The sequence below is a fragment of the Lepidothrix coronata genome, unplaced genomic scaffold (genome assembly GCF_001604755.1).
Source record: "Lepidothrix coronata isolate B3197 unplaced genomic scaffold, Lepidothrix_coronata-1.0 Scaffold42, whole genome shotgun sequence".
Taxonomy (NCBI): Eukaryota; Metazoa; Chordata; class Aves; order Passeriformes; family Pipridae; genus Lepidothrix; species Lepidothrix coronata.
In genome coordinates this window covers 2,230,864-2,245,489 of record NW_016690222.1, presented here as the reverse complement: position 1 = coordinate 2,245,489, position 14,626 = coordinate 2,230,864, and the positions used below count along the sequence as shown (strand labels likewise).

The following is a 14,626-nucleotide window of genomic DNA, read 5'->3' as shown; positions in this document are numbered from 1 at the left end:
TCTTAATACTTTGTATATGCTTGCTTCTTTAGTTAGGAAATGCTTTGATATAAATAAACACACTTTAGTCCGGATTTTGTAACCACTTACACATTTGCATGACAGTTTCCTGAGTCAGACCTACATCTGCTTATGATACCAAAACCTGCATTTTATGTAGCATAAGAATTATCTTATTGAGAAATTTTGCATGAATTTTGTTGAATTCTATTTTCTGAAGCTTCTGATACATGTACTTAAATATTTTGCATATCTTCCTGTATTTTTTCCTCTTTTTTTTTTTTTCTTTCAGATTTTTTTTTGGCCTTCTCTATTTTATGGTAATATCTTGCTTAAGCTTACAACGGTACACATGTTTCTAACATCTAATTTATGCTTGTTCACTTTGCCTTGTGGTCATGGAAGTTTTTCCTTGAATATTTGTTACAGTCTGTTGTGAGTACAACACAGAAAGATCATCTTTATATAATTTCTATAGATTGTACAGTACAATAATATTTTTAACTGTTATTAAAATATAAATAAATAGAAAAGGAATAAGCTTTAGGTCATTTATTATATCTGTAAAAACATAAACAGCCGTAAATAAATGAAGATAGATTCAGAATAACCATCTGTTAGGAAGTTAGTTCAAGTCAAAACTCTTAAAAATTGGCACTGTAGACTGTATTCATGTAAATATGTATTTAGACATTTAAATATCTAGCCTCATGTACAGATGTTCTGATTCACCAGAGCCTTCATTTGGGAACTGCTAAGGCTTCAGGATCGACCCACTCAGGTAGCTGCTGAAAATTGGATTCAGGTGCTAAACTTTGTGTCTCTCTGCAGATGTTGGCACAAGTTCATGGTCTAGCAAAGGGTCTGTCTCTATAGCTGCTTCCTTGCCAAATCATAAGCATAAAGGTCACAGGAGCGTTTCTCCATGAGTAACTAATTTGATAATTAGGTGAAATCTCCCTGATCACAAAAGATGCAGATTTGAAACTACATAGGCTGGGCATACTTCTTGCTTCCTAGGAGGGTGCTTCACCACTAGGTTTTCAAATTATAAAAAACAAGGCAGCCGTTGCTGCCCTTGCTCATGTATTTTTTGCCTGCCCTCCTAAAAACACAAGGCTTAATGGGTCACAAGGTTATTCTGAAAATCTTCCCCCACTCCCCATCCCCCAGCCCTCACCCCCTTAACTCACATAACTTTTAAACTCATTGTCCCAAGTCAGTCAAACTGGAAAAGGGACAGAGTTTCTGAAAAAATAAGCATCTGGATGGAGAGGAGAGATCCAAATTCATAAATTCATGCCCGTGACAAGAGAATTCTTGGTAGGGTATACAACAGGTGAATGTGTCAAAACATGCCTTAGTTTATACTGCCGTTTAGCTGGTAGAACTTGTGGGAAACAAATTGTTATTGTAAAGACGTGTAGTACAAAACCAGCACACATCCATGGGAAGCAGGTATCATTACTGTCTCATGGCACAACTTGCTTTTGAAGAAGTCATTCAGTCTTGCCCAGAGGGAATGGCAATAACTATCTACCATCAGGAAAACTTCTGAGCTGTAGCTCCACACTAGATGCAAGTATTTAAGTCTCTGAGAAAAACTATGTTTTAGACACTGTTCTGCTCCCTGTTCCCCGCTGGCTGCCTCTGTGAGACTCAATGATCAGCCTTTCACTCACTCGGACAATGTTCTTGGGAATCTAACTCCTACTGTATGCCATGAGGTAAATCTAATGCAGCCTTGCTGAGTCTCCTGCAGAGCCGACGTGACAGATATTAAGTGTTGCAATTCCTAACTTGGTCTGAAATCTCCATTCTGACTCTAAAAGATTTATACCACTGTGTTGTCTCCTGCCCTGTGTCTCTAGTTCTGCCTGACTGTTTTCACATTGTCTTCCGTGGACATGTGAAGTTAAGTCAGTCTGTTAGCTGAAAACTGTGAAAATTGTGCTATTATTGTTCCTCTCCTATAAAATCAAGTTCTTATCTTATTGTACCATTTCCCCTACAAAGCTAGAACCATGACCCCTGTTTAAGCCATTCTGAGCTGCTAGATATACATATGTTACAAGAGTGAGGATATCTAAATAAACTGATGTTAGCCTGACTTCTTTAATGTCTTCTGAGGATTCAGTGACAGTAGTTATAATCAGTTCCAGACAACTATCAGCAGTTTCAGGAGCTGTTGAGGCAGATGGCTGAGGCACTAGATCTGATAATAAGCATGCCTAAAATGACTTATTGACTCTTCTGCATTTTTTGATATTAAGTAGAGAGGAAAGCTTAATGCTTCTCTAAAATGAAGATACTACCAAACCAGCAAGAGATTTCTGTATTACTCTTTTTACTTTTTATCCATATGATTAAAAGAAAAGAAGGCAATAGGAGAGGTCTCAAGTACTGGAAGGCTGTTGGTACCTCTCTTCTCATGGACTACTAACAGCTTCAGTTCACCTCCTCCATCTTATAAAGTTAATACGTAAGCTGATAGCGCATTCCTGAAAGAGCCCTATGCTTACATTAATATCACTGACATTCCGTTCTAATCATTTTTCAGAGCAGACTTGTAAGTAGGCAAGATTCTTGCCCATAACTGTAAGGCAAAGATATTGGGTTCTAGCTACAGATGTGCAGATAAGCCTATCTACCTTTTAACCGTGTTTTGCTACAAAATGACAGTGGAAAGTCAACAGGCTCAGATGTACCTTGTCAGTTGGCATCCAGTGGGATATTTTAAATTACACTATGGAATAATTATGCTAACCCATAATGCATATATTCATATAAATTAAAACCTTTATGAAGCATACTTAGAAAAATTAACTAGCAAAAGGAATGTCCTTGGCTTCTCTTCCTCCACTTTCAGCCTTTGTTTGTCTTCTGCTCCTCCAATGTCCACATTCTTCTCCCTGGGACAAGAAATGTCTGTTTTACTTATCAGTCAAGCACTTAATTAACTTTGGTTGTGCTGGGACAAGCAATGCAGGAGGACCTTTCCAGATATCACCATTCAGTGATAACATTCCTTGGGGACTCATGATGAAATTACCTCACATTAATTTATGGAGACTAGTATATATTATTCTTTTCCCTTAAAATAACATCCCATAGTTTCCTTCAGAAGTCGTCATTCTGCTCTAGCTGCTGTTGTCCATAAATGCTCACTGATGTTTTTCTGAAGTAGAGTTTTCTGTTAATCTTGAGGTAGCGTTTTCAACAGGTACCAGTTCAGGACTGCAGCTACAGAGTTGGATCAGAGACCTGTAAACTCGCTGCAGCCATTAGCATTAAAGAACGTAGGAGATGAAACAACCATCTGTGGTCGGCTGGAGAGAAGCGATAAAGGAATTTTGTGAGGTGTTACTTCTTCCTTTCCTCTGGAGGCTGACCCTACCCACTGAGCAATAAACATTCCAGAGAAACTGCAAGAGAATATTACTCTTGAAATATGTCCCACTTAGATATTAGTCAGGCTGACTTCCAGGTTATCTTTTCAAGGTGTCCCAAATTTATCTAAAAAGCCCCCTTCATGACATTCCTTCATAGGAATGGACATTTCATTGTTATTAATGTAAAGCTGACTATAATGTGTGCATGTACTCTAAGATCACCCAAGTGTGAGAAAGCATATTTAAGTTGCCAGGGAAGAATTTTCTTGACAGCTTTTTGCTTTTGCTCTTCATTATAATACATGAAAATGCAAACTTCAAGTACTCAAACACATTGTGCGCTGATGTGTTATATAATGTTTTCTTGGCTCTTACAAAGCTCTAGGCTGGCCAGAGTTGACCAAGAGCAGTCAGTCATATCACTTTTTCCTTCTCTTATCTCTTCCTTACTGTCCTGACATGCACGTGTGTGTGTGTGTGTGTGTGTTTATGTGTGTGTGTGTGTGTGTGTGTGTGAGCTGTTTACTTCTGAAGCTGAACAGTTGTAGACTTGTCTGGCACGAGGACTGGAAGGGCTATAGGACATGAATGGCAAGTAGAAAATTAAGATTGCAGTTACAAAATGTAGCATGCTTTAGCTATGTTAGAGAACAGAAATGGTCATATTTGCCAGGATTGGCTGGAGAATAAAAAATTACAAAATTTCTAATCCCATGCTTGAAAGCACTGTCACAGCAGCATGTCAGGATAGAAAAGCCTCAAACGACCACTGCAGAGGAGATGAAATTACTGTACCTAGTTCACTGCTGTCAGCCTATAGAAACACGATATGTGCAGCGGTTTTGGACAAACAACCACAAATTCACCTGAGAAGCAAAGATTTTTTTTCAAGCATGACTGTTCAGGTTCACTGCTTTTGTAATGAAGTGAAAGGATATTAAGAAAAGTATTACAGACTGAACTAGAAGTGCTGCATTCTTAGCAGTTGGATGTTCTCTGTGTTATGACACTTATATGATCAGTGTTAACTGGGTTCCAGTTCACTGTGCTGAGAATGTCATGTATCCTTTTTGCTCACAGAAAAGCCATCTTTACTTCCACACATAGTTCCAGAATAAATGTTTAAAGGTCTTTTTTTCAGCAAATGTGTGAAAACAAGTACAGTCTTAAGAGATTATGTGCTTATGGATGATTGCAATTCTTCAGGTGTAAGCAATGTGAGTAAGAGCATTGTTTTTTCCTATATTCATACATGCCAACAGTAAAATTGTATCATGAACACCAGAAATCAGAAAAATATATTCTTAATTCTTTCTCCTATAGCTAGGACCCATGATTGCTTTTTATTTTTGTCAGAAAAAGTACTATCTGGAGTGGGAAAAAAGACCCTGCATTAATAATTTTTCCTGGAACAATGCCATTTTCTTAAAACAATGAAGAAAAGTAATAAAGCATAATAAAATAAATATATGAGTTTATATATTAAAAATCATTTTCTCTTAAAATATTGTAATATATGTGAATACTAGTTTTATCTTAAAAAAACTGCTTATCTTTTCCCGTACTATTGCTTTTATACACACTTATTGTATGTAATTGCTTCTTTGGTACAAACAATTTTATTTAGGCATCACTAAAATGCCTGTGTTTTAATAACACTGTGATCCCTTCGTGAAAAAGTTAGGAGTACATTTTAATAAACACCTTCTAGGGTCTATGATATCTACAGTGGCATAGTAAATATTGACTTTATATTGGATAGTAAAGGAAGTAATCTTATAAAAGTTGCATAAGTAGCAAAACGAAAGGTTTTGGTGTGTATTGCAGGAGTATGTCAGTCTGCTAAATCTCAGTAGGTGGTCTAAGTCAGGTTACTGAAAAAACATATATATATCTTCTGTCAGCTGGTACAAGTATAACTTAGACAAGAAGGTTGAGTGTTTTCCAACTAAGAATCACTAATGAAATGGTTCTTATTCACTTATCTTTCTTCACAGTAAAAAAAAAAAAAAAAAAACAGTCTGCATGTGGTGTATGTGCAGTTTCTACATTGCTTTCAAAAGTCTTCGACTTACGCAATTCAAAGCTGTGAATCTGCAGAAACACCACGCCTAGGGGACGCAATTTCCTTTTTCTTTTTGTCTCTTTTACCTTCCTATGAGTAAAGACTACACATCATAATAATTGGCTTTTTTCTGTTTACTTGAAAAGCTGTTATAAATTCAAATGTATGCTTTTCTTAATATAAAGTGAATAGCTGTTAACTAGCTTTGATAAATGTTTTTTCATGTCCTTCATGTTCTTCATAAAAAGAAAGTAAATTCACATCTTAGGAAGGTTATGTTTTTTTTGAGGGGGGTGGTGGTTTTTTTTAATCTATGATATGCATTGATCTAACTGGAAAAACTCAGAAAGGAACAGAAATCAGATTATTCAATTTATTAAAATACATATCTACATATTACAAAAATATAAAGAAACACTAGAAGGAGATATCCTGATACTTATGCTACTGATATCTGGGGAGTGGGCTCTTCCTTTCTGTCTGGCTTAAGGATAAAATAGCACATTCCAGTTTCAGTGCTAGCTGCCCTTTAAACTGCATAAATTCTGTCCTTGTCCTACAGCAGTGAAAGAAATCTTGGCAAATCCACACAGTCATTCATAGCTTTCATCTCCTTGTCCCTTCTTAAATCACTGCTAAAACACCTTCTGTTGACTTCAGGTTCTCACTTATTTAACTTAATTAGGGAACAGTGAAATTAGAAAACTGGCAACTTCAAGCATATCCAGCAATGTATAGGCATAGGCATATCTAACAACTTGCTTCCGTAATTTTGATGGGAAATTTTTAATATCTTGACCTATTTTATACGGTTGCATTCCACAGAATTGTTAGGATTGGAAGGGACCTCTGCAGATCATATAGTCCAACACCCTGCCAAGGCAGGGTCACCTAGAGTAGGTGACACAGGAACGTGTCCAGATGGGATTTGAATGTCTCCAGACAGGGAGACTTCACCACCTCCCTGGGCAGCCTGTTCCAGTGCTCTGACATGCTTAAGGTAAACAAATTTTTCTTCATGTTGGGGTGAAAATTCCAGTGACAATAAAGGGCTCACTCTTCTGTCACAAAGTTACAGAAGCAGTCATTGAAGTAATTTAGTTGCCAAATTTTTGATAGGCAAGCTAGACCAAATAGGGTCCTTAAATGGTAATGATTTTGAATGCTCAAACTAGACACAACCATTTCCATTAGTATGTGGGAGATGTACAAATATATCAACAGTTATTAACACAAAGTAGTGAATTAAAGAGCTTTTTGCTTGTGAAGAAAAACCTAGGGCTTTTCCTTAAGAGCATTTTGGTCACATTAATAAAAACTTCCATTGGGGGAAGGAGGATGGGTTGTTAAGCATCTTGGGTTTAAGTATGTATGTAACTCAAAAATTGGCTGGTTTAGGACTACATTTCATACTGAAATCAACAATCTTTAAAGCATTTGGAGACTTTCGGGTTTGTCACTTTGAATTACTTTAAAAAATAAATTATGTTTATTCCACACACGTGCAAAGATTTGTTTTTTCATGGTTTAATTCCTTTTCCATTAATGATGCTTTATTTGGATGAGGAATTAATTGCATGAACAAACCTTATTTCACATCAGTCCAGAAGAGCTATGCAAATTTTGCACACACAAACATGATTTCCAACTAAAAAAAATATTATTTACATTGTAATAGCTTATATACATACAAAGCAACTAGAAGAACATCAGATTCACATAACTGATGCAACTCTCGTTGCACTTTAAGCATGGTTTGTAACTAATATATTGTTTTGCAATACTAAACAGCATACCGAGGCCACAGAGATCTCAGACTCCAGATTCCATTCCCCTGTTGAGCATGCTGTTTATGTAAGATTATTTAACTCTACTTTGTTTGATATTGATCTGCAGCACAAACACAGGCAAACTTCAAAGTCTAAATTAATTGGAGAAGTTTAAGTACTTATAGAGGAAAAAACCCACAATAATCTCTTATTTTTTTACCTCATTGGTCAGATATGTTTGCTAATAAATTTTGTTACAGAAGCTGTGATTTCTTTTTCATTTTTGTACTTCTATTAAAAAAAAAAAAAAAAAAAAAAAAGCCTGGGCTTAGAAAGGATTACATCTGATATTGTTAACATTTCCTGGAAATGGAGAACTGTGATAACAGCTGGTGTCTTGGCTCATTTTCAGTTGGGTTTTTTTTGGTTTGTTGGGTATGGGTTTGTTTTGTTTTGTTTTGTTTTTTTTTTTAACTGCAGCAATTTACAAGTAGTTGCAGCTATCTCTTGTAGGCTTACATTGTTAGTAAAACATCATAAGTCAATCAACTGTTTCCTTTCCAATCAGAGCACTTCCTCTACTTACTGACTTGTTGACTTTCTGAATAGTATTTATAGTAACAGCACTTACACTGTACAATAAATGCTAATTTATGAAATAGCTGCACATGGAAGATAACTATAGGAAGAATCTATATTTTATGTTAAAGCAAAATGCCTTCAATGAGAATTTAAAAAATCTTTTCTGAGACATGATGGGCTAAAATGTCTCTATATTACTATTTTTTTTAAATTCCAAGCATACATGCTCTCTTCTTGGATTGAAACATTCTTCTGCAGTCTCTGCAGTACTGTAGCATTGTAAAGTGACAAACACTCAGCACTTAGTGATGAAAAACAGAAGGAAGAGCCAAGTAAAGTAAGAGACAAGGAACTCTTAGTGTTGATAGTGTCAAAAAGCAGGTCTGTGCCTACTCAAAGATGTGGCCTTCTTTGAGTTATATTATTATAATCAGCTTTAATGTTTTAAAGTGCTTTGAAAGATACATGTTATTTTTTTTAATTATGTTTCGTGGTTTCACATCAGGGTGTAAATGAAATTTTATTAATTTCTCAGCCAAATCTGTGCCTCTTTCTTTGGTATATGATTAAACCTCCAAAAGTGTTGCATATGTTGTTATCTGTTACTATGCCAAAAGTTTAGATTTGTTTTGTATCACAACACATTCTCTCCATGACATTTGTAACTTCAGCAAACCCTTCTTCACAAAATACATTTTCATGTTTAAGGAGTAGCACTTCCTTTCATCACATTTGAAAAGCTCTACCAGGCCAAGGGGATCTCTGCACCATTTCTCATTCTGGGATTACTCTGCTGAGCAACTGCAGATACTCCACCCTGAGCAACCTGATCTAGCTTTGGAAATGGAGCTGACTTAGAGCAGAGCATTTGGACCAGAGGTTCCTTCCAACATAAGTTACTCTATTAACTCTTCTTTCCAACTCTTCTATAACTTTGAGGCCAGCCTGCATGAGGCCAGTTTGAACTTCTGTGTGTACATAATCTAGATGTATCCTAAGAACATGCAGAAGGATGTTCACATTGCTCTGAGCCTTCAGGAAGGGAACATGGAGTTCTCTGTCTGGGTTAGTAACAACCAGAAGCCATAACCTCCTGGTGTCTCTTCCTTGCCCTGAGTGAAATGAACTGGCAATGTCCCACTGTTTCTTAGCAGACAGGAGGGGTTTAGAGTCTTACCTGTTAGGTGACTTTTCACAAACTTTCAATTAAATGAACAGGGAGACCGAACTACCTCATCCTTCCCGGATCTGACAAAGTCAGGTTCTGAGTCACAATGATAGGAGTGGTGCAAAGGAGCCTTCCTCCCTCTCCCCGCAGTGACTCATCAGGGGCTTTCATTTTCCACTCCAGTCAGTAAGTCAACACCTTCTATGGCAATTAAACTTTTCCTAACAAGAAGACTTTGAGAAACTCATTAAGCTTTGAACTGCACATGAGCTCTGAACTTACATGGTGTGAATCCTGACATAGATGCCTGTCAATCTATAGCTGAAATCAGCTTCTGTTTATTTCTTGGTATTGGTGATAACTCCCAGAAGGAAAAAAAGTCCAGAAATTTTCCTCAAAATGTTTTAATGCTAGTTTGTCCTGCTTAACTGCATTTTGTTCTGTGACAGGCTCAATCTCATTGCAGCTGGCTTTTTTTGTTTTGAAGCAACATTCAGGTTACCGTGTTGCATTTCTGTAAACCTTCTAATTGCTGAAAATACGTGTTGGTTGGACTAGGATGAACTGATCCACTTAAAACTGATTTTTACCATAATTACATTTTACCATAAATAGAACTTTCATCATCGGCAATAAAAAGTTGAAAATCGTGGTTTGTGACTGATCCCTTCCATGACTTGGAACAAGTCACTTTACCTTTCAGTATCTTTGTTTCTTAGGATTCAAAGAGGGAGGAATGTCTTTCCAAGTAGTTTTACTGATTTGTGTACAAACAAGGAAAAAAAACTAACCAGAAAAAAACCCCAAAGCCATTATACAAGAGGTCTTTGTTAACTAGTAGTACTTCAAAAATTTCTGCTAAGAATCATTTTAGGCAACATTTCCAAGGCAATAAGTTGAAATATATGTGTAGGCCTGTATGTTCTTAAAATCAATAAAGAATCACTTTCATCATTAAAGAATAAAGGAATAGCCTTTGAGTTATAATTTGATTAAAAATGTTGCCTAAGCTGGGGACATGGGGCTGTCTTCCCAGTCTCTTCAGAAATCTCTTTTAAGTATTACTATGCCCTCCAATACTAAGCATTCCTCAGATATTTAACGTATGGGGAAAATATGATATCCCAAGTTCTATGACATCCCTTCAACAATAGGTGCATGAAAACTCATGTTTTAATTTGTGTCTTCCATAAAGCAGAACCCTTTGGAGGAATCACCACCAAGACCAAACTCTGATATCTCTGACATACTTACAAACAACATATTTGGGGGATTAAAAACCTTCTTTTTGAGATCTGGCCTACCTTGAAGTGAAATCTAATGCACTGAAAGAATGTCTTGGACACTTTCAGATGCTAACAAATGTCCAGGATTAAGAATAGATCTGACTGAGCTTTACGGGTTGTTTTACCCTTCTTGTCCACTCCAGAACTTCAAAGCTGCCATATTGGGCTCTTAGTGCATTGGGAGAAACTTGCTTGTCCTTCTTTAATGCAATAAAATTTTATATTTTTAGCATTACCCTAGTGAAATTTCAAAACAAAATGAGATGGAATACAAATAATACTAGAATTTCTTTAATATCCTGAATCATTAATAGAACCATGTCTAAACTCAAATACAAGCCACGTTTTAAAACAAAATTCAAATCCTCTGCCAAATGTTCCCTGCCAAATGCTGAGTTCAGTCCCTGAGGATCTGAGCAGGGTTTCCTTGGCTACAGCAGCTGGCATTGGCAGGGCAGCGAGTGCCACTCCTGGGCTTGGTGTGCTGGGTGATTTCATCAGCTAACACAAGTCTTGACAGGTGCAAAGACTTTCACTTTGCTTTAAGGACCATAAAACCTTTGGTGCATGATTTGTGAGATTGGGAACTAACTTTTTGGTCTAGGAAGGGAAAATGAGATCTTTTCCTGATTGTAATCCTCTAGATCTGTTACTAGTCCTTCAGTGCGTTTCTTGCAAACACAGAAATAACTTTTGTTCTGAAAAGAGTTCTTGATGGCTGCTGAATTTGCCATACATTTCACTTGGACACAAAGATATGACGAATGTGCTTCCTAGGATTTTCATGTTGATTTATTCTTCCTCATAAAGGACAATTTCGTAAAGAGCTTGAATCAGATCCACGTTCACACTTTACATATGCAACATTTTTGTGACTGACAAAGCTGGTTTTTCAGGCAAACTAACTTGGAAATAAAGTCAAACCAGAGAAGGGCATGCTGAGTCTGCTCTACTTCAATGGCTATTTTTTTCCAACTAATCATCATTACTATTATGAATAGATATTTACCCTTAGGTGCATTGAGCAGATCATTCTGACTCATCCATGTAATGGATGTTGTCCTCTTGGGTTAATGATTATCTTTTTTGTCTGAAAGATTTGTTAATTCCTGTAACTACATAGAATAGCTATTTTAGTACTTACCAGGTGACCTCGATGCTGACATAACCTTTCTAGTATTGTTGGTTGTAGCTTGTGTCATGACATTAGTGTGAATTATGGCTGTCTTGAGGATACAAACCTTCATATAGCACAGATGGTCTGTAGGAAAAAAAATTGTAATGACAGTCTGCGCATCACACGTTCAGTCTTTACTTGCAGACTATTTCCTTCATCATTGCCTCCATCTCTTAGGTACCTTTTAATCAAGCATCTAAGATGTCATTTTTTGTACAGAGTATGCTTTCTAATAAAGAGTGTAACGTGCAATTCTGGAAAATACCTCTTCTACCAGCATTATCACAGTCTTGTTGGCCTCCTCCAAACTTCTTTAGCAATGTATCCCCATTACTTCCAGACAGCTGATTTTTTTTCCTACTTCTTTGAAAGAATGATGAAAGCTGTGTAAGCTCATTAGCAGAGCATGTGTGTAGGCTTAAAATTACAGATAATAGACATATGGTTGGAAAGTCAGTAATTCCTTTACATATTTGCCAAGACTTAGGTCAAGGTTCAGGGTTTCCTTTGCTCAGACTGGTGAAATCAGAAATACCTCCAGGTGTTCTGGAGAGTGCTGGCAGCGTACAAGCAAGACAGGTGATGAGGCACAGTTATCTCAGTTGTTTTCTGCAAGAGCAAACCATGTTTACTCTAAATTGCACTCAATTGTGATGTGCTTTTCTTTTTGCATTAGTGTTTTGTATAAGCCAATCCCTTTTTTAATAGCTCTTGGTGTTTTCTATACACTCTCATAATCTCTTATTTCTAACATTACAGTAAATTCATTGTAATAAATTCTGATGTCACAATCCTGACTTCTAATGTCAGTGAAATTAACAGTTAATGTATTCAAAAATATTTGTGTGCTTAAAAGTAATCATCATTTAAAAAAATTACTACCTTTCCACTCAGAAGGGCAGCCCTTGCATGTCACATCTGTATTTGTGTAATCATTTCATAAAAAGGAAAGTGACATAAATATATGTAAGCAGTTTGAAAAACTCGTATACACATAATTAACTTGGAGTGCAATCAGATATATTACGGGAAAATTCAGCAAAAGGATGATTTTTTCCCATGTTTACCAGCTCTTTTTTCACGAGCATGGTTCTTCAGTTTTTACTGATAACAAAGTCACAAACTTTAAATCCAGAGCCTTGGCCTCAGATCTAGGAGAGGATATGAGGATGCATGGAGTTGTACATCTATGTCTCATCGACCAGGGAATCTGCAGTGGGAGCAAAATCTACGCTCGCCCTTGTGTGCCGTGTTTCTAATGTGAAAGGCAGCAATACCCGAGGAGTTGGTTGCATTGTCTTGACAAGCCTGTCTTTTGCTGGCTGGTTGAGAGTGTCAATGAGCAAGCAGTGTTGTTTGAGATGTTAAATGTTTCTTATGGGCATATTGTCCCTGCTGCCTACAGTGAGGCCACTGGCTGCTTGCGTGTGGACTACCTTACAGCAGTGTGACAGCTGCCCCACCTGGCCACTACACCACACACCGCGTGCCACCATCTGAGTACATTGTGCTCCTACCAAATTATTTTTCATATATGTCTTGGAATATATATTCAGATACTTTGCAGAATATTGTTTTAAAACCAAACAAATTATATTTTCCTCCTTTAAATCTCTCATCATCTTGACAGGTGAAGTTATTTCTTATTGTTCTTACTTTGTTGTCGCAGTTGTTCACACTGATTTTTAAAGAATTACGATCTGTGTGTATGATCATGTGTCACCCTTGCTAGTCCATGTTAGAGAAAGTAGAAGTAAATGTTACTGCATCTGGGGTCTGCAACAATTTTTCCTTTTGACATTGACTTACTTTTACACATTTTTCAGGAAGCAGAAATTTAATGAGTACCATGTTATACTCCAAAAATCTCTTTTAGGTCAGATGACATTCCCTCTATTAGAAACCAAAAAAGTGTTTGAATATGATGTCTAACAGGGAGCAATCCCAAACCAATAGCTTTTTAAGGTTTCAAACCATAACAACTCTAGATTAAATCATGTTTTGTAGAGAAGTGCTTACGCATCGGGCAGTTGAATTTTGTCTTAAATAACCAATGTTAGAAATAAAGAAGGAATGGTTTTAAGAGATTAACAGTGTAAGAGAGCCCATATTCATCTTATAAAAGAATGTGTTTTCTTTATTTTTATTAGGATTTTTTCTTAGATACTAAAGTAATGTGTACATAAATTTTGAAGGCGTATGAAACTAGAGCCTGAGCAGAGCCTTAAAGACATACCAAATCAATCCTATTTTCAAATTCAGCTCTGTTTCATGTCACAGAACAAAGTTTCTAATAGAGGCACAGTGACTGACCAGCAATTGCAATTTCCTATGTCATTATTTCAAAGTATAAGACTTTAAATATATTTTTTTTTGTCTTTTATTAACCAGTTAATTTAGGTGATGGAATAGAATACAGCCAGCAGAAGCGTGAAAATATTGGAGTTCTCATTCAAGAGACACTGGAAGCCTTTGAACGCTACGGTGGAGAAAATGCTTATATAAACATTAAATACATGGTTCCCACTTATTGGTCGTGCCTTTAAACTGAATTATATTAAACGGGATGATTCCATCTGTGTACTAAAAAAACTGTATCTGACTCTGTATGGCATCTTGTTAGTCATGCTTTATTTTCTCTACAGCTGCTAAAATAGTGGCTTCTGGGGCATTAGAGTGTTAGCACTATTGTGAACAAGGCTTTCCAATACATAAATAGTGTCTGTTCCTTTGATTACAATGGTGTACTGTGCTTGTTTGTACCCTGAAAGAATCACTCCTTTATAACAGAGCTGACTCGAGCAGGAATCTGAGTTAAACCTTCACTTGTATAGACAATAAAACTATAATTTTCATACGCGATTCAGCAATTGCTGTTCTGTGTCCGCTTGCCCTGAGGGTGATGTCAGAGGCTGTAACAAGAAGAGTTTATGCTGACTGCTTAATAGGTGTTTGTCATGGAAGAGAAACACCAGTTCAGCAATGCCTCTCTAGCAGCTGTGCCGAATAATGTGCACTGACATACAATAAAACTGTTGAATGTACATAACAACTACAGCAGGAAAATTTATATCATCCATTATAAAGCACTGTCATTACATTAATCCAGGTTTCTTACACGCTCCTGTTCTCGGCTTGCAGGTGCTTACCTTTCGTGGAACTTGGGTTCCTCTTGGTAAACATAAGG

The 14,626-nt window shown here is 36.7% G+C and overlaps 1 protein-coding gene across 4 annotated transcripts in view; it reads left to right on the top strand.

Moving 5' to 3' along the window:
• The window catches only part of PACRG (PARK2 coregulated), a 227,030-nt gene extending 212,674 nt beyond the window's left edge, over positions 1 to 14,356 (top strand). For 2 of the 4 annotated variants that reach the window (XR_001874559.1, XR_001874560.1), the window contains one exon: positions 13,831 to 13,928. Coding sequence is in view for 2 of the 4 variants with exons in the window: in XM_017813703.1 (XP_017669192.1) it covers positions 13,831 to 13,985 (155 nt within the window). In the remaining 2 variants the exon portion in view is untranslated. Of the gene's footprint in view, positions 1 to 13,830 lie in introns of all 4 variants that reach the window. The other 2 variants (XM_017813703.1, XM_017813705.1) reach the window with 2 other exon arrangements.
• Positions 14,357 to 14,626: the final 270 nt, after the last annotated feature.